We start from the raw sequence: 27,049 nt of genomic DNA, 5'->3' as shown, positions 1-27,049 counted from the left end.
TTGTCATAGCCAGGCCTCTGAGGCCAGAGGGGACAAGATGTGGCCTCTGTCTCAAGGCAGCCACGCAGCTCTGCTCGTTGGAACCCCAAGGTTTTTGTGCTCATCTCTGGCCTTTCTGTGCACTGCTCCTGCAGGGAACTCCATTTAGCCTTCACTGTTTCATTAAAACAAGTTACTGCTGACAGTACTCAAGCGTAGTAGTTGCTCAAGGACTAATATTGTGCTATCTTTTGTACTAAGATTTTTTTCATATTATCGAGGGATTTAATTTTGGTTTAATTTGTAAATGCTGCTGCCAATCACACATCAAATAATTTGGTTTTACTTTCAAATTGAAAATGTCAAACCTGAACTGAGAAAAAATACTGTAATGTATTGCTAACTTAGAAATTTAGAATCAGCTTTACTAGGTGTCTTGTTATTCTAGTATTGTTATCCTTCTGTACAAAACCATAAAGAGGATCAGCAGAGACATAAGGTTTTGTGATAGTTGTTTGGATAATAAGCAAATTTGAAAAGAATCAAAATTAAGTTGTTAGTTCTCATTTTTTGGGGTGGTATTATGTATATACTTCCATTTACTTAAAAATATATATATATATCTTTTAAGGTTTAACCTACTTCTTGAAGATTTTTTAAGGAAATAAATGTATCTAAAATATGCTAGTAAACTGTTTTTAAGTATACACTACAGATGAAGAAAAAAGTACTCTAGGCTCTAGGGCTAGTTTGGTTTTCGGTATTTTAACCACGTTTCCTTACTCATTTATGCTTCTTATAGTTTTCAAGCAGAATTATTATGAAGTAGTGCTGTTCAGTAGTGTATGCCTAACTATTCCTCTATCCTTTCACAAATACAATTAAGAGTAGATTGTAAAGATTTTGCACTGTACGCAGCAGAGGTTAGACTTCTGCAGCATTAATCATTAAAATTGGAGAATATCATCTCATCAAAATCTTTATTTTACAAACTGGTAATTTACATCTTTTCTGCTTTCCGCACGCAACTGTTCACAGGCTCTCTACTCTCCCACTGTCTCTTCTTCCACCCATCATCTTCTGTTCATTGTTGACTCCAAAACAAGACTAAGCAGAAGTTAGCAGACCTCTTGTCACAGCAGTCAGCAGTGGATCTCAGAAATAGGTTGCTCACATTGAATCTATCCCAGACATTTGCCCTATTTGGCTGTAGAGACTAGATTAAAAAGATAATAATAAAACCAAAGAATTTTGTTGATGATCGCACAGATCCAATTCATCATGTTTCAAATGAAAAAAAAAAGGGTGGGGGGGAAGACTGGTTGCTCCAATCTTAACACTTTCTTTCTTATTACTGTATTCTAGGATGTCACTTTATAGTGTTAGTTTTCTATTTCTGATTTACGTGATCTTGTTGTGCCATCCTTCCTTGTTGTATGCTATCTCTGCACTTACTGAGGACTCCTGCCAAACAGGACAGCTGCTGGTTCAGTTGTTATAGCATTGCCATAAGTAAAAAAATAGAGAACTCTGCATATATTAATTACATTATCTTCCCTCTTTAAAATAATCTATTCTGCATTTAATAAAAGTAAAAGACAAGTAGAGCTGATCCATGGAAGAACTGTGCCTGTAGCTAAATACCTACTTTGTTTTTTCATTACAGGATATTTGCGAAGATATATCTGATCATGTTGAACAAATTCATGCTCTACTAGAGACTGAGTTTTCCCTGAAGCTTCTGTCTTACTCTGTCAATGTGATAGTCGATATCCATACAGTGCAACTGCTCTGGCACCAGCTACGTGTTTCTGTTCTGGTTCTGAGAGAGCGTATTCTCCAGGGACTACAAGACGCCAATGGAAACTACACCAGGCAGACTGATATTCTGCAAGCATTTTCTGAGGAGACAAAGGAGGTATAGTAACTAAATTCAGCAATTTTGAGAATTATGTTTGCATTTCAAGCAGCTCATCCCTATTGTACATTTAAAATTGCTAGGATGACAATTTTAAGGATGGCTTACTCACCATCTGGATATTTCATGCTAATTTTGTATGAAACTATCTTAAGTTTCTTCAACTGATATTTATCCTCGTTGAACCAAATTAAAGAGAGTATCAGTCGATAAGGCCAACTTTCAGAAGTGTCTTGTGTCAAGCAATGTTTGTTCTGCGTCCAAATATTTTTCATAAAGGACTGGGAATGTTTACAGAGGTACATCTGGACCAAAATCCTGGATCTGGTCAGCCTTGAATTTAAGGTTCATATCCAATTCAAAACTTAATTTTTGTGTGCAAAGAATTCTTTACCCAAAAGCTTTAACATTTCACTTTTTGCATACACAAACCTTAAGGTCACATAATGTTGTCCGCAGCTTCCCAGACTGGATCAATGTTGCTTTAAAGCATAGAACATGCAGTTAAATTTGTTTTAGTGACAACTCTGCAGTGTGCCTCTAAACAGTAGTACATTTTGCCTGAGAAGCAATTATGCATTCATCATACATTTTGCACGCTTAAGGAGTGTAGAATTCACACACATGTAAATGGTATGTAAATTTGGATTCATTTGACTATACTGCCTTTTCCTCGGTAAGCATTGTTACTAAATTAGCTTAATTAGAAGGACACTAACAACCCAAGCTTTTAAAATTGAAAGAAAATGCACATTTTTAATAGTGAGGATAATCAATATAAGATAGCTTGTGGTGTAGAGGATTCTTTATTCATTTGCTGGAAGCCCTAAAATTGGGATTAGATGCTTTAGTTAGGATTAGATATATTTATTTACAGAAAGAGACCTTTAGCTTAATGCAATGAGATTCTGTGAGCTGTGTTACAAAGAAAGTCAAAAGTTTGCTAAATGTTCTTAATTTCGGATCATTCAAGTTTGAAGAGAATGTACATATTTCTTTAGTCCCTGTTGGGTTTTATAATTGTCTTTGCTACAAGAGAGAGTGGGTGGTTCTGAAATCAATCCTCAGATATGCCCAGGCCCACCTTCCACACCCCCCTTCCTGATGTATACATACAAGCTGCTTCAGATTCGGTCTCTGCTTTGCTGTTGCTAGTAAACCTTCTCCGGCAAGTTTGGAGGAAATTCACACTTGTCTGAATGTCCAGAGTGGTGAATTAGAGTGAAGTCATTTTATGGCATAAGGAAGGGGCTGATTCAGATACTAAGAAACAGGAAGTGTCCAGTATGGATCTGGTTACAAATGATATATATATATAAAAAAAAATCTCTCAAAAAAGGGGAGGTCTGACTGAGGAGGGATAGATTATTTTTCTCTGGAGGAAGAAAATGTTGCCAGATAGCCTCATGTGGTTATAAAAAAGACAAAATGTCCTGGCATAATGGCTTCTTTTTTTCCTCAACTAAAACACAAATAATTTTTGATAAAATTAATAGATAGCAATAGTAAAGACACAATATTGATACCAAGTTTTTGTTCTAATGTTTGAATAAGTTTCCAGAAATTACTTTGTAGATTTTAACCTTCAGTTATTTGTTTAAATTGTTCTCAGATATAATGGTAGGTGCTTTATTTGACTATAATAAATAATATATAAAGTAGAAACAATTGTCTCTACTCTTATCTGTGTACTCTTCTTTGATATTTCCCACATATCCTTTCCCAGCCAGTACTATATTGAGTAGGACTAATAAATGCTTCATGACAGAAGTATTATCTATTAGAGGTTTTTATGCATATGCGAATAGTGAGACTGCTTGAGCGAACCTACAAACCTTCGTCCATACAAGTAACCCTTCCTTGGGGAATCATTCTCCTAATTTCCAGTAGTCCCTGGGGAATATGAATGGGAGTGACAGTTCAGTTTTTCTCCTAAGAAGATGTAGAAGTTACTAGGGTTAAAATGAACAGAAGGAAATTTTTACACACCATGAAGAGTTATGTAATGGAATTCACTACCTTAGGACACTTGGAAGTGGAAAGAACAGATGGGTTCAAAATAGAAATGTGACAAGCTAAGGAAAGATAGGGACAATTATTACCCCTGGATGAGGAAGTCCTGATGGTGAGCTTTGGTAGGAGCTGAGGGCATGAGTGGAAAGGTTGTCTGTGGAAGGGTCACTTTACATATTCCTTTTTGTCCTTTTTGTTTTTTTTTTAAGCTGAGCTAGCAGAAGATCTTTAGAACAGTTGTAGACACAGGACATTTGATATAAACCAATACAGCAGATATGCTTTTCTGTAGTCCATGCACTTTTTCCACAAAATAGTTGGTAAGCAGCCTCCTGGCTCACTCCCTAAGACAACCATCTTCTACATGGCGGTGAAGAGCAGCTGTGGCTGCCAGCGGTGACTGAGGAGCTCCATGGATGAAGTGGCCTGCCAAGGTTTCATTTGTGCACAGAGAGACAGAGCCATCCCATTAAAACTGATTGCTCTCTCAGTTCATAGTCTGCACCATCGATCACAGCATAACAATCCTGCTCAGGCTATATTTACGCTGTAGTTGGAACACGCACAAGTACGCGCAGGCTAGCCGCAACATAGAGAGCTGGGGTCATACTGGCCGAGTAGCTACAGGAACGTGAGAACGTACAGCGCAGGCTGTACCGGCTGGTCAGGAGCCTGGGTAGTCAGTGGGGCAGCCAGCTACTGTGCCGTTGGCTGTCTTGGCACTGCCGTACAGAATGAGGTGCCAGCAGGGAAGGGCACAGAAAAGTTTCATGGCTTGGAGGAAATAGAATAAGAACCAGTGAGGCAAGCTGGCCGTCACGATGGAGATGCCAATTAATTTTTTTTTTTTTTTTTTTTTTTTTTTAATAAAAGCTTTGGGAAGTAACATTTCCCTTTTTCTGCTTCTGGGGCTATCCAAAGATAGATAAGAAAAATGAGCTGTGTGCAGCCTCTGTGAGGAATTATATATTTGATCAAAAGGAGGCAGGAAACACTCGAAAGAGTTTTCCAAAGTTTACTCCAGGCTTTAACTTTTCAAATTCAAATGAAAATCAGAGTTAACTTCTAGGATCTAACCTGTCAGTTTTACTTCACAGTTGATAAAGACAGGAAATACGGAAAGGAGCAGTACAGGCTTATGTTAAAATAACATGAATCCTGATGTGCTATAACTCCATATAGCAGATAAGCAGTGAATGTAAATTCACAAAAGAAATACCTTATAAGTTAAACTAGCTTATCTGAAATAGTCAATAAATGCAGAATTGTATTGGCTTAAATGTAAACGTGAGGAAGGTATTGGAAATACAGCCAACAGAGCTTTACAGGAAATATTAATGCACAAAAGGGCCAGTTTTTTTGAGAGAAGGTACTCCTATTGGCAGCCAAGCAAATAATTAAATACAAAATTTTCCTGAAATAAAAACAATGGTAATATTGGCATTGAATAATGCTCCTCTGAAGCACACATTTAAGAGGCTGCCTGAGAAATGACTAAGCGAGATGGCTTAATGCATGTGATTGTAAAGTTTATTAATGTTAATAAACACATTTTTAAGAGACGAAGGAATGGAGCTCATTACTCAGGAGAAATGAAGGCCCTTAGGGTATTGGAAAGGGTTTTGATTTATATATGGCTTTACAGTTTCTAATCTTTTCCCAAGATTAGAGGGAAAATGCAGCTGTAATATAGATCATTGTTTAGTCATTATTTTCCTTAATAATTACAGCTACAAAATATAAATTTGGCAGAATTATGGAAACTTTCAACTTTAATTCTAGGCTATTGATGAGGGACAATTTATGGCATAGGCTCTTCATTTGAACAGTGTACTAAATAAAAGATATTTTTCAAAGTCTAAGATTTTGATTGATGAATAACTTTCTAAACCAAATTTTCTATAAACAATATTTTTACCTGGAGTTTTTTAATCTATATTTTGATTAGTACAAGTGTGGTGGACAAAGTAAAGGGCTGAAAAGCTAAATGTGCTCATAAAGGGTGGAAAACAATAGCCTCCTTTGTTGAGACTGTTCTTGTTCAGACCGTAGTAAAAGCAATTTATTGCTAGATGAGGAAGTTGTGGGGTAATAGCATCTTCTTTACGCATGTTGCATAAGATCCTTAAGCTATGGGTTTAGTCAGTGGAGTGAGACGAGCTCCTCCAGAGAATAATTAGTACAGGAACCTATTTCAGATACTCAGAATTTGCTTTCCAAGACTCTATTATGATGATCAAACATGGGAAGAAAGACCAGTATACTAATTTGGGCGCCTAATGTTAAAATCCTAAAACATGCAGTTTGATTTGCCTTTATGATTGTTTTTAAATAATAAGCGCTTGAGCTAATACTGCCTTTTTTCTATTTAGGTCTGCTTTTCAGTTTCTTTTGTCAAATTAGCATTCTCTGCTAATTTCTTTTGTTTCAATTGTTTTATTTATGGAGTTATTTAAAATATACACCAGTCTAAAGAACAGAAATTGTTTCTACGATTTCAGAACTATTTAGTCATACATTCAGGTTTAAAGTTATGTGCTGGGATCAGGAAATAGCTGATCTAGGCCTGCCTAGATGTTACAACATTAAATCAGCGATTTTGCTGTTATTGCTATATATCAAACTGCTTCTAGATCTTACAGTATTTGGATTTTTTTAGTCTCCAAGTACATCACCAAAATATTTATAAACATTAATGTGACTCTGATCTTAAAAACTCATTTGCCAGCTGTGGTGGACTTCTGTGGTTATATCTGTGATCAAAGGACTTCCATCGAGAAGATTCTGGCTAAGGACCATGGCAGGATGAAGGTGTAGGATTTCCAGCTATCATTTCTGTACCTTGAGCTGTTCTACATTGATGCTCCAAATATCTAGCAGATAAATTGTCAGTCGATAATGCTAGAAAAAAAGTGAAATGTAATTAGCAGTCAACGTCTTATGCATATGGGAAGAAATGTCTGTCATTGCTAGGTGGTGTTTGAAAAGACCCATTCTGGCAATCAATAGAAAGACTGCAGAGCAGCATACATTTGTGAAGCCACAGGATTAACAAGGCAGCTGAAATAGTCAGCACTCCCCAAGATCCCCTCCCTCCGTCCAGTTCAGGGTAGTTAGCACAGGAAATACTATGAGTCTGTTCTATGGACTTTGAGTTCCCCCTAGAAGGTAAGTAGAACCGAGAGCTGAATTTAAGGGGAAGAATAACAATACAAATGTAATTTGCTATTTTTAGGTAATTTGCCGCATCAAGTTGAAACTAAACATTTTTCTTTTAATTTCACTTTTAATTTCAAAATAGTGTAGAATGGTTTGCTGATCTATAAGCTACTGCACGAACTGTGAAGCAGTTCGATGATGAGTGCTTTTCTGGATGTTACGTAGTGAAACATAGTAGCTGATCGTTAATTTCTTTGTGCTTGCTGTATATGAGATTTAATCTTCTAAGAAGTACCTATACTTTGTCTGTTTTAGGATCGTCTTGACTCTTTAACTGAAGTTGATGATTCTGGACAGTTAACTATCAAATGTTCTCAGAATTACTTGTCACTGGATTGTGGTATTACTGCATTTGAACTATCTGACTATAGTCCTAGTGAGGATTTGCTTGGTGCTCTGGATGATATGACCTCCAGTCAAGGTAAAGCAAAATCGTTTGAATCTTGGAACTACAGCGAGATGGATAAGGACTTTCCAGGACTTATCAGAAGTGTGGGATTGCTTGCAGTAGCAGCTGATTCAATTGCTCCCCAAAGTAATGAACCTTTAAATGAGAAAGAAACATGTTTACCTCTTTCAGCAGAAGATGAGGGAGGAAGCAAAGACAAGAAAGCACTACATGAGCTTTCACTATTACCTCCTTCTGAGAATTCCTCACTATCTAAAGGACCTTGCTCTGAAGATGGTGTCATATCAACTGACAGCAAAACACTTTCCACATTAGAGAAACAAGAATGCAACGTTCCACAGAACGTTGGTGAAAAAATCAAACACCCTCACTGTGAAAACTCAACTCCTAAGAGGTCCATAAGAGACTGCTTTAACTATAATGAAGATTCCCCTACACAGCCGACATTGCCAAAAAGAGGTTTATTTCTAAAAGATGATGCGTTTAAAGATTATACAGAAGCCAATGATTTAAAAAGACATATCTCTCAGATAGTAAAGAATGAAATGAGTAGAAGTACACCCTCATTGTTAGACCCACCAGACAGGTCCAAGCTTTGCCTAGCTTTACAGTCACCCTATACTAACAGTCCGTCTGCAGTTAGTCAGTCGTACGATTGCTTGAATAAAATAGGTGATAGAAATCTTGAGTACACAATAAATAATCACTTTAAGGACAGTCCCATAAGTCTAGCTAAGTCTCCTTACTACATCTACAAAGAAAAATCGAAGCACAAGAAGTCTCATGACACTCCAGAGAAAGCGAAATCTGGCAGAACATCCGGTGGTGTGTGTAAAATGGCTCCACCAATACAAGTCAAAAAAAGAGGACGTTCAGGTCAACAAAATGGAGTTACTTCTTGTAACTCTCAGTCTCTGGAGGGAACAGAAACAGATTCTACTTCTACATCATCAGATTCTTGTAACCAGACAGATCCAAATGAGCAAACACAAGATAAAACTGAGCCTTTTAGTTCACCAACACGTAGCCAAAAGTGTGCTTCCTCAGTTGGTTCTGAACTTATCAACTCATCACCTCTTCTACCAACAAGAAAGAATAATAAAAGTTACTCCTCATCACCAGGTTCTGTTAATACAAATGGTAAAGATGGTGATGAGGTCTGGTATGGATCTGATGAATATTTAGCACTTCCTTCACATCTCAAACAGACTGAAGTATTGGCTTTGAAGCTAGAAAATTTGACAAAGTTGCTGCCACAAAAGCCCAGAAGAGAAACTGTTCAAAACATTGATGACTGGGAGCTGTCAGAAATGAATTCAGATTCAGAAATGTACCCATCATACCAGATAAAAAAGCATAAGAAATTGGGTAGGATTTCACCAAGCTCTTCAAGTGATATAGTATCCTCCTCGGGTGACAGTATTGAATCTGGGCCTCTCAGCGATATTCTCTCCGATGAAGATCTTTGTATGCCTGTGTCCAGCATTAAAAAATATGTTGAAGAAAAGTCAGAAAGGACTGCTGTCACTCAGCCCATTGAGAATGAGATTTCTGCTTCAAGTAAATCAGGTTTAATTCATCAATTGATGCAAGATATACAACATCAAGAGAATTATGAAACCATATGGGAAAAAATTGAGGTAAGGCAGTAATCCTGTGTTATTATGCAGTATTCTTCATAAGCTTATACATGGAGATGGGGCTGCTTTCTTGTTTCCTTTTAATGATGAAAACATTCTCATCTAGTGTGACTACTCTCAAGCAGAAAACAGCAGTGAATGTTGTAATTACAGTAGACTGTAGTTAACTTTAACTGTACAGAATTTGCGTGCATTGTTTTACTTACACCAGTGCCTTTAAGCTTGGCAAAACATTATTTTATCATTAGAGTTTCTCTTTGCAAAGAATCAGGTAAATTATATGTTATTTTTGGATGAAGCGAAAGATAAACAAACATTAGAAAATCAAGGATCTTTGTTATATTTGAATGAAGTGACACTTCATATTATCTGCCTGTTTTAAACAAAACTGCTTTAGCCCAAAGATAGGGGAATCATTTTCTTGATTCCTGTCATATCATGAACAGTACCAACATTTCTTCTTAATCAGTTCACTTCCCTAGCAGTGATTTTACGTTCCCCTTTTCCCCCACTCCCAAGGCTGGTGGAACTAAGCATAGGGTCAATCTTTGGATTTTTTTTCTTTCTTAAGTAAACCCTCCTAAATAATGGCAATATACTAGTGCTGCAATCCCATTAAACTTTGCAGAAGATGGGATTTTATCCTCGGCTACTGCATCACTCCTTCAGAAGTAGCTCTTCTTTGGAAAGGTAAAAGGGGATGTAGTAGTAAGCACAGAGAGAGACCTTCTAGAGAAGAGAGTTGAGCTTTGGATAGGGAGATGGAATCTTCAAATAAAGACCTAACCATCTCAATAATGCAGTTATTACCTTATATTCTTAGTAATTGGGTTTTTTTGGTTTTCTAATGAGTTTGTATTCCTGGCCATTGTAGAGAAGCTCTCCTATTCAGTACATTTAATGTGTATCTTCAATAGAGTTTTGTAAAATGGCTGTCGGAAAAAAACAAAAACAAAAAACAAAAAACAGCCCCATATCTTCTATGGTACCAAAAGTCTTTAAAGTTGACAGAAGATGGGATAAAGGGTCTGTGTACCTGAATGCCAAATCTGGTATCTGCATGATCTTCTGCATTGTCGAGCTCTGTAAAAGCTATGGAAAAAACAAGGACTTGGTTTTATAAGTTCAGTAAACACTTCTTATGATGCATGATTTCAAAAAACTTTGAAGATACTGAAAATATTGTGACCAGTAAAAAGGCATTTGAGCTAGAGATGTTCGAATATAAAGTCAGGGTACAAAACAGGGAGAAAAATTTCTTCAGCAGCAGCTGTCAGCGTGAAAACAGTTGGCTCCAAAGGGTAGCACTCAATGATTTAAGTCATTCCCTCCATCCCGATGGCTGGGGATCACCTTCTGGACTCTAATGAAAGAATTGTCTTCGTAACTGCAAGCCATTTTTATGCTTAAATTTGTGTAGTGTTAAAATTAGTTGAGATGAAGCTGGCACATACAGTCTGTGCAAGCAATAGATCCCATCAAAGCTACTTGTGAATAAATAAGATGCTCTCTAGAGGCAGACAAGCATCCTTTTGGCAAGAAGCAGGTGGCGGAGAAACTTTTTACAGCACCCTCTCGAATCATACTTTTCTCAAACTTTTTGAATGGGTTAACCCCTTTTTCAGGGTCATTGATTGTTGTGTGTTTCCCTGCAGCTGCAGGTCAGTTCTGCCAGGATTGAGGAATAAGGACCAGCTGTAATTGCTGGCTGCAGCTGTAAACACCCCGCTTCCTCCCCATACCCTTCTTCCCTACATTCCTGTGGAGAATAGATTGAGCTCCTGGCAGCAGTTAAAGGTAGTTAACCACCCTCTGGCCAGAGTAAACCCTTCTAGCCATTCATTACTGCTTCATCTCTTGTCCTTGAGGAACTTAGCTGCTGTTAACAAAGCTTTTCCTACAGCTTCTCAGTGTTTTTGGTTGTGATCCATATTTGAGAAACATTGAGACTGGTGTTTGAAAATATCCTTGTGAAGTCTGTTGTGGGAAGGGGCTCAGAGTAGGAGAAAAGCTTTAGACAGAAAGAAGGCCAGATGCAAACAGCACTGCTAGGAAAAGAGCTCAGTGATCAATGACCTTAAAAGCAGCATACAAGAAAGTATCATGTTTATTTAATGCAGAAAGATATATACTAGCTACACTAGAACATCTTGAAAATGTACTTCTTGAACTGTGAATAAAAATTAGCAGAGGAAAAATTTTGAAATGTTTTGCAAAGCAATTAGAATATTTTGAAGAAATCTGATTTTCATGAGCTGCTTATTTGCCTGAGTTTTCCCATCGTTTCTAGCAATTATATCTTTGTTTATAAGACTATACTTATTAATAATCATTTTTTGGATACAAGAGATCTTACTGAGATAATCAGTAACACTATGGTGCCTTGCTGAGCTACTCTGTTTAATTTGACATAAGACAGAAAAATGGAAAATATGTGATGTTATGAACTATTGTAAACAAAATCCACCTCAAAGGTACCATACCTGTGTCACAATTCTTTCTTTTGCCTGATCTCCTGCTTCATAATTCAGTAAGCAGAATATCAAGTGTGCCATTTCTTTTTAATTATCATCCTTTGGTGTTTATATTCATGCTGTTATTTAATAAGAAGCCTTCAGCCCCAAAAAGGAGTTTCCTAATTGCACGAGTATATGTCCTAGCAATAGTTCAATACTACTTTTGTTAGTGGCAGTTTTGTGCTGAAGAAGTCAGGTTGGAAATGAGAACTTAAGGACAGAAGAAGCATGCTCCTGAACTTTAGTAATCCAGTTACACTGTTGCAAATGTCTAGCCCAATATATTTTATTTATGGAGGTTGTAAAACAAAGTTAAAATAAATCAGCATTTTGTTTTGGAAGAGAAGCAGCTTAGAAACGACTGGCAGCTTGAAAATCATTGGAAGTCATATTTTAGCTAGATAATAGTGTGAACAAAGAAACTTCAATATTTTATTATGATGGGAATAATTTTGAATAAGTATAAATCTGGTAAAATCTTGATAGTAAGCAATTAGTTGAATCTCTGCTAAGGCAATTTTTTGAAGCCTTCTCCATTGTCTCAAATATACTGAGGACTGTCATGCACAGAAACTGATAAAAACTTACTTTCTCATACTTCCAAGTCATGCAGATACACTTGCACAAATATTGTTGTACTATGAATGTATCTGTCTACCCGCAAAGAGAATTCTGCTTAGCTTGACTGGGCCTGGTTGCTGTTAACAGGAATTTTTTCTTGGTTTTGATAACTACTACATATTCTTGTCACACTGTGTTGCACTGCATGTAGTTCTGTGGTGCACAGCTCTTAGGTGTGTAGCGCTGGGTCCCTCCATTCTGTGGTACGTTACAATTGCTGTGGCAGTTCCGTGTATGTCTCAGAAATTAGTTTATGGAATTAAATATGAGAATAAGTGACACACAATTCTGAATGTTCCTTATATTGTTGAAGTATAGTTCTGCTCTGAAAATGACATTGAGCATATGGTAGCTACCCCGAATGCGTTTTTAGAACACAGATTAAGCCCTGTAGTTTCTGTTTTACTAACTGGAGGGAAAAAGATAAGACATCATTCTCACAGGTAAAATTAACACAGTTCTTTGCAGTAAGATGACTGCCACTTCTTGTATTTAAAATTAGGACTCCACAGTAGCAGTTTCAGGATTTTTTAAGGTTTACTTCCTGTGAGAAAACTAAGCTTTCCTTAAAGTCATAATAAAAATCAGATTTTTTTTCAGTTTTATATGCAAACAGAAAAATTAGAGTGAGAAGGTGATCTTGAGCTGATCTAATGACCATGCATTTTTAATCATCTCACATGAATAAAATAATAATAAGAAAAAACCTTCTTTGGCTAGCTTTATCTCCTTCTCTAGCAATATTAGTCTGACTATACTGATATCCTGATGCTGTCATCAGTGGTCACTGATAATCCCATTCTATTTGATTTTTGAGAGCAGTATTACAAGGAGTAGAAAGGTAAGAGACTCCATTTAAATGAAGATATGCTTGCTTTGCAGGCCTCTCAGCTGACTGTATGGAGTAAATTGCTGAATTTTTCCAGTTATAGACTTATAGGTTGATTTATCACAGGCTCCATTTCTGCAAGGGCAGCTGAATTTCCTCTGAAAGCAGCAATTTGATGTCTATTGATCCCGTCTTTTCAGCTCACCACTTTTCATGCCTTTACCGTCAATTTTGTCAGCTCAGCGTTCTGCCTGGAGAGCCCATGCAGCCCTGGCTCTGGAAGCCCACCTTTGTGGCGTGCTAAGGAAGTAATGTTGCTCTCCTTGTTTTTCTGCTATCGGTCAGTGCACTTCCCTGGGATCCTACACAGAAGAGCTGGACAAGGGGCTTTGCTGACTTCCAGGGCCCAATCAGGGACCTTGTCACCTCTGCACAACCCTGTTTCCCCTCTGCACCTGAAACCTCTGTGGAGCAGAGTGTAAAGACCCCTTCCAAGTTATTGGAGTATGGGATTAATTTGCTGTCTAGGAAGAACTAAGGATCAATGAGCTTTGCAGAGAGAGGTCTACAAAGGAGAGTGCAATATCGTAACTTAACTTGTTAGTGTGATTGTAAAAACAGCTTGTGTTTCTGGGTGGGAAAGAATTACATTTTCAGAGGGTACTCACAAAGGGGGTGACTAAAGCATAGGCTTCTGCGAATGGTTTGATGGATTCAGTAGAGCAAATTATGTGCTGGAGATGTGGGGGTGTAGGAGTCCATTTCGGCTGTGGAGAGCTGGTTGCTTAGAAAGTATTCAGAGTATTCAGAAAGCTGATTAAAAGCGGGAAGAATCTGTATTGTTTGGGTTGAAGGGGGACAGAATCAGAGCTGACTGTGGGCAGAGAATGAGCTGAAAGCACCACATTGGTACAGTGAAAATAGCTGAATTGCTTTAGGAGAAGCAAAGTTTATCTGTGTTTGGAGGTGATTTTCACCATTAGAGGAAAGGGCACACGGAAGAAAGTGATGTCTGGACTGGGGTAGTGACAAATGAATAGGAACTGGTAATACTAATGGGGCCTGGTAGCAAAGAAGAAATGAAGAACAGAAATCAGTAATGGCAGAACAGGTAGAAAAAGCAAAGGTAATCAACAGGGAAGAGAACTTGTTTATTTTGGATTACCACAGAAGGGATTTCTAAAGTGTTTTAATGCTCCCCTTATCTCTCTTTCAATAAATTATGGAGCAGTGCTTTTAATACTACCCCCCTTAAAATAAATTTCATATTTTTCCTAAGAGACAAAATGATTGTCAGAATTAGTTCATCTCTAATCTTACCATGCTGCTTTATGCTACTTACATTGAAATACTAACCTTGGTTGATGACTAATTTAGAAAAAACAAAGTAAAAGTCATATCAGTTACAGAAATTCCTTGGCAACTCTGCAATTTTTTAAGTCAGCAGTCTTGCTGGTTTGTGCAGCGTAATTGAGAATGTCACTTCACGTTTTGTACCGAGAGTCAAGTTTGTACTTTGTTGTTTTGAGTCTGATGATATTCCCCTGCTTGGGAAATCCATCCCTCAGCTGTAGAGGTGGTTAAAATTACTATTTAGCAATAATGGAGTACATATAAAAATAACCACTCACTTTCACCTAGGCAAATACTTGTTTCCTGGAAGATGACACTGAAATACAGTAAACCTTCCCTTTTTCCAAAATGTGTCATTCCTGTTTGCTTGAATTTTAAATAGGTCCTCCAAGCGCTTTCGCTTTTCTTTGGCATTTGCCTTTCCATGTGTAGTCTCAAAGTGCTCAAAATTGTGCATAGCTGGACACCTCAGCTCAGGGCTGGCTGCTAACAGCTTAGCTGCAGTGAGGAGCAGCCGCCTTTGCGTACGCGGTTGTGCGAGCCCTCCTGCGCTGAGGCAGGCACACAGATCAGCTTTAAACGACCATTGGCTTTACAACTCTGAGTCATGTCTTAATGATCTGTATCATAGCTACAGGCCTGCACCAGAGCCATCCGTGTCATTTATTTGTGAAACGAAAAGTTTCTAGAAATTGGTCTAAGATTATTTGTTACCTTCTGTTATTTGTTACCTCTTAGCAGAGGCCACAGAGTGCAGCAGAGCTGGAGCGAGGGAAGGGTGAGGCTGCAGGAGGAGAACCTCCCCTTCTCACCATAGCAAAGGGTGCGCTGGAGGGGGAGCAGTGGTGAGCAGCTCACCTCCCTGGAAAGCTGCTGAGGCTCCAGATTTAAAGGGGATACAGGAATCCTGCTGTGTCATTTAGGATTTAGACAAGTATTCAGTATTGGCTTTAGGGTGATCTTACGATCGACTCATTTCTGTCAGTGCAGAGGCAGTCTTTACTGTCTGGGATTATTCAGTGCTGTCGGTCCTCTGCTCATGGAGGTAAAGAAAGGCTCTTACGCACCCCTGAAGTAGGCTTGGAAGCTTTCAGTGATGACACGAGCTTTCAAAATACAGTGGGAAGCAGTCAAATTGCTATCGGGAATTTAGGGTGTGCAGTGGTGGTGTAAGAGGAATCTTCTTGTGCTGTTCAGGACTGAATCCTCTATAAATGCCCTCTGACAAGGGGCAAGCATTTGGTGGGAGGGTTTTTTTAAGGGTTGAGATCGCTTTGGAACAACCCTGTTAACTGATTATTGTATTGATTTTCATGCTCCTTGAGACGTGCCATCACTAAGAAAAACAAAGTTGTTGAATTGAAAGCTGTGTTTTCTAGTGTTTCCTTAAATATGGTAGATACAGAGGGGTGGGAGAGAATGCTCATTTCTTTATACTACAAAGTGATATGCCATACCCAATGTTTTAAGGTCTAGCTGTTCTGTTACGTAATATACTTAAGCTGTTGAATACTTATGTTTTATGCATATTCTGTGAGAAGTACAGGATATTCTAGAAAGATACAGTATACTGAAAGAGTCATGCTCTATTCTAAATATTTAATTATTTAAATAATACAGTGCTACTAACTTCCAACTAAATTAAATTCCAATCTCTCTACTGTTGTTAATGCACCATTGCCTTAAAATGTGTACATGCTGGAGATGAGTCAGAGCAAGAGAAATGTTCAAGGGTCTGGAGAGGATTAACTTGAGAGGAAAGATCCAGTCCACTTATGTAAGATGGTTGCATAACTTTTCAAAATATGTTCATATCCTTTTCTTCTTGTGTATCTTCATGTGTTTTGACAGCAACTGGTCTTCGTTCCTCCATCCTTTCCAGTTTGTTATGATCAGGAGTGAAACATTAAAGCATGCTGACTTTTAAATCATAGTTGTCATCATTAGGCACCAGAGTGAATACAATCTGTGGCTAATAGGGACAGGAAACTGTCTCCCAGAGGCTTCTTTCAGTCTGTAGGACTTAGACAGATATTTGAAAGTTATCTTGAAAGCAACCAGAAGGGCAAAAGATTCGGTTTTTGGCCTTGCTTTAGGTTTTGGAGCATAGATGATAATCATCTCAAACAGCTGAGCTTTGCTTAGCCAATCAAACAAGAATCTTATCTGAATATTCCTTTATGTTAGTTGAGACTTATTTTGAACCCTGTTTCTCAAGTAGTTCAGATGAGATTGTTGGAGTGAGAGCTAGATTTCCCACTGGTTTTCCTTGGACAATGTTTGAAAACTCTCCAGAGCAGGCTGACAGGAGAGCCAACACGCAAACAGATTTTTAGCTGTAGATGGTGTGGATGGATGAGCCAGAGAAACTGAGTATTATCCATTGCTTTTTCCCTGCTGAAGCCAGCATCTGGCTATGTGAGACTGTACAAGACTAAAAACAAACAGGGTAATTTAAAACAGAGATAACAGTTCAGCTGAAGTTTTCAGCATGATTTGTATGCCCATGGGTAGTCAGCCTGTGCTGAGCTCTGTCCTGCTCCTGCTGTGCTATTACTGGTAACTAAACTATAGCAGCTAGGATAAAACTGGCTCAGGTAAGTCCACGCTAAGGGTCAACCTCATCTATGCACTGCAGTGCAAATCACCTACACCTCTGCTGAGTATAGAAAGCAAGGAAAAACAGTAAATTTGCTAGAATTGCTTTTGGGGTAAAAATAAAGAATAAGATAGAGGCACAGAAGACCAGATACTTTTCTTTTTTTGTATAATTTTGTAAACATTTGCAAAATTCTGGGAAAAAAGGTAAGTCAGAGTAAGGGTCTAAAGAGGGTCTAAAGGACTGCCCACTACAGACCACTGGAAAAAGAAGCTATCAAAAAGGAAAGGTAGATAAACTAGGAGACAGAAGAAAAGCAATTAATAGAGGAAGTAATAGTGGCAGGATTTCCCTGGAGGCTGCTGGTGAAGGAGAACTGAGTGCATGACAGGATGCTAAACTGGGGAACTAGATGAATATAAAGGAGTAAAGAAGAGAGGTGTAGTTACGAGTCTTGATCTCTCCTTAATGCTTCTGTATTTAGAGAATAGTGGCAACCACAGTTTTGCCTGTTTTTAGTTTTAAACATAGAAATATTAACTTCAAAACAAGTTCATGGGTCAAAGAACTTAAATACTTCCTGTGAGGTGACAGATTTATCCTTTTTAACCAATTAGCCTTATTCGATAATTCTGAATTAAGAGTTCTGATGGGACTGAATCATGGTTATTATATCTTAATCCATGTCAAGGATATAGCAGAGGTCACTACAGTCAGCAGTTACCCAGAAGCAAACAGTATCTGTTCTATTTTAGTAAAATGTGGGTTTTTTGCTCTTCATTTTGGAAAACTTTTAGAAATTGTAATATAGCACCCTCTTAAGCCCAGAGCTTGTTACTGCACCTATTTTACAAAAATTTTGATTTCTCTAATGAACAAGACTTGCATAACTTCGCAGTCGTAGTTGTTAGAAATTCAGCGATTAAATTGTAAATTGAAATATTTTATTCCCTCTTTAATAAGATATTTTTATTTAATGTATGCTCCAATAAGATTTGTTTGCTATTTATTTTATTCCACCAAATTTAACTTTGAAATATCATTCTGATCTTTAAAAGTAGTGGTATGAATATGTTGCTGTTCTTAAATTCAAGAGAAGAAACAGAACCTGTGCACTTCTACAGATTTTGTGAAAAATATTGCAGAAAAACCATCTACCCACTGCAAATAATTTATAAACGTTGTCTCCCTGCAAATGTAACTCATTTTTGTTTTTATTTAGTGAAATATAGTTGCGTTATTTAACTAAGCAGTGTTTAATCCTGCTTTGTGACTGTCAGGGCAAGAATATAGTGGCTTTCTTCCTTTATCACTTACTGGCTAGCTTGTTGAAAATGTCATGTAAAAATAATGAATTTAGCTTTTACTTAAACAACAAAGTTAAACATTTTTGCAAGTGCATGGACAACATTCAGAAGTCTCTTTTCTCTGTATAATTGAAATCTCTGTATAATTGAAATCATGCCATAGGCCCACTCTGAGTTCAGGCTACAGGAGCAACAACATATTGTGGTGTGCATAGATCATGTGCATTTTTAAAGGAATTAAATGCAGGAGGACGGGGTTCATTCCCAGCCGTTGGGAGATCGAAGAGTCAAGCAGTGTTAGGACCACTTGGAGGAGGTGCCAGCGTGGCTCCGATACAGGGTCCCCTGGCTCTGCCCAGTGTATGTGGAAGGTGGCAGCTGACCATGGGGCAGAAACAGCAGCTGCGCAAGGGCATTCCACCTCCAGTTCACTCTGAAGCCCAAATACTCAGGGTATGCAAACCAAGGAATGATGGTCATCCACAACTATCTATTTTTCAGAGCAGAATAATGCTATATGCTAATATATTGCAAGAGACCATTATATAGAAAAACTGCAAATGAAGATTTCTTTATCCTTGGGATGCAGCTAAGTTCATAATCAATACATATATTAGCTCCAAAACAATCTGAAAATAAAATATGTTGCTGACAGAACTTTTAAAATAATTATTGGAGGAGGCAATGCAGTACTGCCAAGTACCCTTACACCATGAATTGCTTCAACACTAACAGTTACATTGGCAACATTTTTAGAAAAAGGTATCAGACAACTAGCTTCACTAAAAATGAAGATGCTGAATTTAAACCTGCACTAACCACAGAGTTTGGATCAAGGTTGCTGCACAACAGATGTTTCATAATGAAAGAAAAGGGATAGTTCAGATCAGGAGACTTGATTTTTAGGCTTATCTGTAGAATAAATAATAAATTTGCAGTTATGAGCAATGGGAGACTAAGTTCCATATTTTTTACTATAGTTTAGAATTGTCCAGAGTGGACAAAAAAGGATTTGGGGACTTTGTAATGCATGGCTCTATGTCACAGCATTGTGTCCCTATCCTGTAGACAGGACATAAGGACTCATCTTGGTGCCTGTTACTTCTCCTGGCTCCTCTCAAGGCAGGCACCTCTGTACCCTCCTGTCCCATGCACCAGGATCCCGCTGGAAGCTCAGCATCCTTTCTGCTGCTGCTGCAGAGCTCAAGCCCCCTTTTTGTGGGTGTTTCTAGCATCATCTTTCTTGGCTCAGGTATATTTGCTGCTCTTGTCCTTCCCTTGATACATCTCTGGATACAAACGTCTGGTGACTGTCATACTTGGCTCCCTGGTTTACCGGTGGAGTGAGACAACAGTATGTGACCTAAAACTATTTGCATCTCTTAGCTCTTCTCCAGATTTGGCTAGCCTTTGACTGAGACAGGGCCATACGAGGGTATAATCTAAAATGGCCTTAGCTCAAGTTATTTGATGCTGTGTTATGTAAGAGAAACTTAAACTTACGCTGTACTGGAGCATGTTTTGGACACCTATCTTTATTCCCTAGCTGCTGCTTAGGCCTCTTGGATTTTCTGTAGAGAAGAAATGACTCAGTTTATACATATATATATGTGTGTGTGTGTGTATACACATATATATATGTATATATATATGTGAAAATAATGAGAGTTATTAGGTGTGGCTATTTATGAATAAATCTATTTTCAGAAACAATATGATAAATGCCAGTAGCATGATGAACTTCAAAGACCAGATTTGGATGATAATCCGAAAGTCTGTATGTTTTCCAGGGCTCATTCACACTATCAGAGTAATCTAACTGTGCCAGCTTTAACTCTGTGAGCTTTATTATGTTTATTTTATTCTCAGTGGCACAAAGAACTTCACATTGGATCCTTCTCTGACCCATCTGTAAAAACCTACCTTATCTTTCCTTTCATCCTGAGCTGAGATTTAGCTTTTTTTTAACTAAATAAAAAGAACAATCTTGTCCTTTGCCAGATTTCCTCCTTTATTCCCCCTTTATTCCCCTCCCCTGCAGTTTATGCCCCATTTCCTTATAGTCTATTCTTCTTTCCTGCTCCTGTCTCACTTTCAGGGTTGTTAGTATCCTTTAACTACTGTTTTTCCCCTTATTGCTCCTTATACTATTCAGTCCATGGTTTCTGTATTTTTTCCTCAGGAATCTTTTCCCGCTCGACCTTAATTTCCTTAGAGCACAGACTAGGGATGCTGAATGAGATGAGTGATGGAAACGTGAGGACAGATTCACGGTGCAGATCTTTTCTGACACAGCAGTACAGATTAGAACAACGGAAAATATTTACTTCTCTAACCAGCGTATCTGTGACAGCAAAACCCAGTGGCTTTAAAACTTATGCAACTAAAAGGTTTTAGTTATGTTACTTTGTCATTTTGAGAGGATGATTTAGCTAGCCTGCAAAATAATGTTTTTCAGATGGTATGAATTGTCTCCACGAGGGGGCTTTCGAAGGCTGCATTCTAGCAAAGTCGTTTTGTCAGATGCTACACTGCAGATTCGACTTTGCAGCTGTGATCCAGCACTGTGGCCTGACGTGAAACTTTAACAGTTTGAAATATTGCCTTAAAAAATCATAGTCACATTATTATGCATGATAATTTAGCAGGCAGATAAGCAAAAGGAGAATAATCTGTTACCTAAAATGTGAATAGGTAAACTTTTTTCTATGCAAAGAAAGATATATTAATGTACTTATTTCTTTGATTCTTACACCACTTTTGAGATACAGCACTGGCCTCCCATACTGCCTCAGCGTGAACTCTACTCACCTGAATGAATGCAGGATGTCTAGGGCCTTATCTGGCTTTGTGGCTGTTAACATCATGCCTCATTTAGAAAGGTCTGTCACGTCGCTCAGAGGAAGGATCAGCAGCCATTTTGTATGCCTGGCATTATTGCCATCGGAGCAGATGGCCTCTCTGGAGGTTTACAACCAATCCATATTGCTGTTAAGTTCATCCCAGATGATTCTTTAAATGATAGATGAATCAGAGATTCTTCCCTTTCCCTCCCTTCTCTCCGCTAGTCCACTCTACATTTTAATACATGCAAAATCACCATGATGCTGGCCTTTTCCATGCTGCTATATGCGATTGATCTGTGTAGCTGTCTTCATCTCAAGGCCACGTGGATCTCTTCTCCCTGACAGTGTCCTTCCAGCCTACAGACTTTGCTTCTAAGGTTCTAGGTGTTCACAGGTCCTTCAAAAGACTGGGGGAAATGATGTCAATGGCGTTGGAAGCTTATCTGCTATCCAGGAATATACCTCTCGGGAATAGGGTTTAGAAAGAGCTTGGCTTACCTTTTCTTGTGTCCATCTTTGGTTTTGCTCCAGAGTCGCTCTGCTGCTACTGTGAATGTCGCTTTTCTTTTAAGTCTCTAATCCTTCTAAAGACGCTTTTCTTAAAAGTCCCTAATATGTCCCTAATCTTAAAAGTTTCAAATAGTAGTAGAGGTCTTGTATTGGTTCTTTTAAATGAAAAGTAGATCTTTACCTTGAGCAAAGGTAAGACAGAGCATGGAGTAGAGAAAGGACTGTTTGTGGCATCATGGAAAGTTTTAAGCAATCTGCAGAGATATATTTAGGAATGACTTAATATTCAGATTGGCGTAACCTCCTCTTTGACTTTATTTTTGCTACTAGACAACAATCCCCTGGGGCCGTGAAATTTTTATTACAGAATCAGATTGCCCATTACTTTCTGATTACTCATCAAATGTACTTGTTTTTAACAGATTGAAAAGTTATACCACTTTGCATGTTTTTTGTGTGTTCTGCTTTTTAAGCTTATCCTACCTTCATGGTGTGGCACCCTTACCTAAAAGGGTTTAAGAAACTGAGAACTTCTTAAAAAATCAGTTCTACCCTTCCTGCCCTAGTCAGACTACAGTATGAAAAATTAGCTTGGAAATCTTAGCAAAATCTGCTGGTTTAATAATGGATCATAGGGCCTGCCAGAAATTAAGGTTAGGAGTACTGTAACATTAGCTTTCAGACCAAAGCCAGAATTGAGTTAATTTGTAGTGTTTTCCTAGGCCTGTAGCAACTGTGCTTCATCACCCTCACTGTTTCAAGTCTGGAAGTACTCAACTCTATTGTGAAATCTCCCTGAAAAGGTGACATGTGGCCAGATAAGTCTGACTGGCTGTGCTTGATATAGCTCTGTTTTTATATATTAATCCTCCTTGTTTCCCAGCATCAGAATGCATCCTGGAGACCCTAAAACTAGCAGAAACTGTGAGCCAGTGAACATGGTGTGCTATTTTTTATTGTGTAACCAAATAAATTCTGACCAATTAGACAAGATTTTCACTAGGGAAAAATATATTCAATAGTTGTTTCTAATTCTGGGTGTGATAGTTGGGCACCAAAACCTAGAGTTGGCACTTATGAAAATTTTTTTAAAATTTAACAGTTCAGCTTAAAAAGTGTTCAACAAAGTTATATCTAGTAGAAATCTGTGATCTGTCTTTACAGAAACGTCCACCAATAAAAGTCTCTAATCTTCATCTTTTCCTTGTTTAGAGCACCAAACTATGCTTTGTAAGTGCTTGCAGTAGTAGAAGTATTAGAAGTGTAACTGTAGTTACAACAGCTTACAAATGTCAGGGAGAGTGAACTAGTAAAGCAAAATTCAAGTTAGTGCCACATTTTAAGTTGCACATCCTCATAAGCTGAGTTTATCAGGTAGATATGGCACTTCTTAGCAGAAAACTGTTTCGTTTTATTTCCAAACTGTGAATGAATGTATCCTGAACTGCATGTTGCGTATTAACATCCTACTGATGTTGTGTTTGGACAGCCCTGTGTTTCTGCGAGGTCGTTGTGTTCTGCAGAATCCCAACAGTATTGCACGTATTGCAAGAATATTTTCCATTGTGGCATCTTGGTTCCTTGAGGATCCCCACCATCTGTGCTGCTAATGGTTTTACTGTTGCCTCTGGGTCTGGCTCCAATTAAATTGACCATGGCAGTTAGTACAGCCTCAATCTCTTGAGTACCTGGGTTTCTTTGACTTACCTTTGCCTATGAAGAAAGTGCACTTTTATCCTTTTGAAAGTAAAGTCCGTGGGCAGGAGTGAGTTTCTCCTGAGACTAATATGCAAGTCCTTTTGTGGTTAGACAAAGGGTTTTCTTAATGCATTCTGTGATAGAAGTGCCCTTAGAGCCAGCTCATCCTTGTACGCAGACCCTCTGTGAGCTCAGTCTTTTTGTAAATTGGGAACAAACTTTACAACACACTCTGCTTGCAACAAAATTGGACATTCATTTTTAAGCACACAGCCTCATAATCAATTCTTTTAAGAACAGAACTCCCTTTGTGTAATAAAAGGTAAGGTGGAGAGGAAAAAGATCTAGGGTAGTGATTTAACAAGCACTGTGTTTTGGTGCTTCCGTATTGAGGTTTGCAGAATGCAGCACATATTCTACAGTCACTTTTAACTACCGTAGCAGATGATTTCGGTATGTTTGTGTTTAATAGTTTGGTGCTTCTGTTTGATTTTAATCTTAGTTCAAGTCATTAGAAATGTTTTTGCCTTTAAAAATGAAATGACCAAAAGTTCCTTAAGTATGCTGTAGTGCATTTAGCTAGCGTGCACATTAAATTAAAATGTTAGCTGAATAAACTGAACAGTAGTAACACTGCACAGCTTAAAATTACAAGTCAAAGGTGTTGAAATAATGTTCCTACCTGTGCCATGTAGGCCCAGTAAATTCTGGGAAATTTTATCCATAAAGAGTGAAAGCAAAATTTGGGTTAGGAAGAATTTTGCATAATGGTGTTAACTAGATGCAGTTGCATCCTCTATGTTTTATGGCATAATTTTGACAATGTTAACACTACCTTTCTTAAGTGCATACATCCAGATTCCCCATCTAAAGGAATCTCACATCTGAAATACATTAAAAACATCTAAGATCATGCTGCTTTTAGTGTACCCCAAAATAAAGTTGTATTTTTCAATATTGTAAAAATTCCATGTTTTCACATTCTTTTGTTATCTCTTAGACTAGAGCTCAAAATTACAGATCAGACGCTAAGGTTTTAATCTGCTTTCATTCTAAATATGGTTTATAAAAGCTGGAGTTGTAAAGTGATAGCTGCAGCCAAGATGGAAACTTGCTCCTTTCCCATTCCATTCAATTAATGAAAGGTGAACTTCAAAGTCTAAATGAGATCATTTGAAGTGCTAAAATTATTGAACACTAGAGCTGTTTACTCTCCTATCTGACCCAAAAAAGAGAGATTGTAACGTAAAAGTAAAATTTAACCATTAAAATAAAGCTAGGGAATTTTAAACGTTCTAGTGCAAGAAGTAATGTTAGCTTAGTTGAGAGGGACTTGTGCACAATTTCAAGAGACTTACTCGATAGACGCACATTTTTTTCAGAACTGTGACTGTTATCAGAACTTTTTAAGTTGATCATCTGCTTATTATTTTGCTGATATGAGAAACAGCCCTTAAAATTTGTCCTGGGCTTTCCACTTTGTTCTCTTTTGGCCGCTAGCAGCAGCTGTGCCAGTTGCTCCGGGGGGGGATTTGTAGTTAGAGTTGGTGGTACCAAAACTCCTTGACTGACTTGTGAAGGCAGTAACATCAGCCTCAGTCGTCTGCCACAAACAAGGGAACAGGAAGGTGATGGTTCTCATCCTAAAGGAGGGTGGTCTTTGATCAGAGATGGGTGAGCTTCTGAAGGGTAACAGGAAAAGGCAGTTGGGAACTGTGGGAGCTGGAGAGGAGCAAGAACCTGCGTCATGCCAAGGAGAGCCGCTTGCTGGGGCACAGGTGCTGAGCAGTGGGTGTGCTGAGCAGTCGTCCTGCGTAGGGAGCAATGTACAAATGGGGTCCAGCAAAACAGGAGAAAGGAACGGAGTCAGGGAGAAAGCGCTCGTGAAGCCAAAGGCTGCCGACTTCTGTGGACATTCTAATTTTTCTGATTTTCTAGTTTATTTTATTTTTTAAAATTCAGTTTTTCACACCAGCACAGCTGCTCCCCTGCTCTTTTACCCCATGTACCAGACACAGCCAGTCAGCCTAACCCCCAATCTTTTGACCAGCTGTACTTGGCGTAGGGAGCCTGCAGCCCTTTGCAGCAGCTGGGGAATGTGTCCCTTCCGTAGGGCCTTACATGCAGCAGGACCTGGGTGGGAGGCACAGTCCCAGCTGCAGCCTGCCTTTGGCCAACGTACTTGCATGCCTTTGGCCAACGTACTTGCATGCCTTTGGCTTCTGACCTGATATATCAGATACCAGCACTCTTTGCGTGACTCAACATGTGAAAGCTCATGTCTTACAGCCCCCCAAAATTGAGAGTTTTGGTCATTAACGAGGAACATCTGAAGATGTTTAGTTTCATCCTGTCAAATTTATTTTTAATTCTTTGGCTAATTAATTAATTCTTTAATTTTATAGAACAACTGAATTAAGTATATTTTAATTCTTTAAGATTGCCAGCACCGAAACAAACACACTGAGTTATAACTAATTTTTTTACCAGTACTTACAATTATTTTCCTTTTTCATTCTTACCCATCCAGAGCAAATAGAATTAGACTGCAAAAAATAACTTCATACACACCAAATTTCAAATTAAGCCAGTTTTGCTCTAGTTTTGTTCAGAGATGTGTGAGGAGAGCTTTTTTCCTCTCCCTAGAAAAATCAGTATAATTGTCATAAAGCCAAATGAAAAGCTCAACAGGTGAACATTTAAACATTTTATTGCATGGGGAGTGCGAAGAGCTTTATCGTTATTTGCAAACTTTACTACAGAAGTTGCTACAAATCATCCAATACACAACATTTGTTTCTGTCTTAAACAACATAGAATAAGAATAGTCTTACACTATGTCATGTAGAGGCTTGAGATTTTTAATAATATCTAGCCTGCTAGCACTGTATGAAACTATTGCATTTGCAAAACTGAACCAGCTGGTCAAAAGATAGAGACTGGATTATACTGGTGCTCTTTTTTTCTTCCTTTGTTCCCCCATTTTCTCTCTAGGGGAATCTTGCACAGTAATTTTTAGCTACAATGCAGCTGACTATGAGCTTTCAACTTCCAACAAGTTGTAATGGAATATATAATAGTTTAATTTTCCATTACCAAAGCATGGGTTGGACAGATTTTACAGTATTTTCATTATAAGCATGATAGCATCTGGATCAGACCCTTAACTAGTGTAAGTCAGCATAGCTCCACAGAATTTTATACCTGTTCAAACTCTTTCCTACCTTAAGAATGACTAAGAAGAAAAATCTAGAGGATGAAAAACATAAGTTCAAACAGAAGAAGCAGAAGAGTAAGAAGCATATAGCAAGGGAGGTAAAGAAGTTTCATGTGCAACTGCATAAAATGAAGAAAAACTGAAAAATATTCTATATCGGTTAAAACTTGTCTTCCTTTGATTTTTTGTTTGTTTCACTGATTAGTCCTGGATTTGGATTCAGGATTGCATATTAAGTCCCATCCTTTGTTTTGATACAATTGATGCTGCAGTCTGTTTTTTCTGAGCATAGTTTTATGCTCTGTCAGATGCTCAGTATATAGATTTTTTGTATTATAAGACAGTGTTTTCTCCCCGTTAGCTTTTAGAACTTAC

At 38.1% G+C, this 27,049-nt stretch overlaps 1 protein-coding gene across 3 annotated transcripts in view; it reads left to right on the top strand.

Moving 5' to 3' along the window:
* Window positions 1-27,049, top strand: part of AKAP6 (A-kinase anchoring protein 6) — a 289,951-nt gene that overhangs the window by 98,838 nt on the left and 164,064 nt on the right. For all 3 annotated transcript variants that reach the window (XM_026095076.2, XM_026095075.2, XM_026095073.2), the window contains exons 3-4: window positions 1,646-1,897; window positions 7,385-9,178. In XM_026095076.2, the coding sequence (XP_025950861.2) occupies window positions 1,646-1,897; window positions 7,385-9,178 (2,046 nt within the window). The remainder of the gene's footprint in view (window positions 1-1,645; window positions 1,898-7,384; window positions 9,179-27,049) is intronic.

Source organism: Dromaius novaehollandiae, chromosome 5 (assembly GCF_036370855.1).
Source record: "Dromaius novaehollandiae isolate bDroNov1 chromosome 5, bDroNov1.hap1, whole genome shotgun sequence".
Classification (NCBI taxonomy): domain Eukaryota; kingdom Metazoa; phylum Chordata; class Aves; order Casuariiformes; family Dromaiidae; genus Dromaius; species Dromaius novaehollandiae.
The sequence above is the reverse complement of the archived record's forward strand: the minus strand, read 5'-3'. Positions and strand labels throughout refer to the sequence as shown.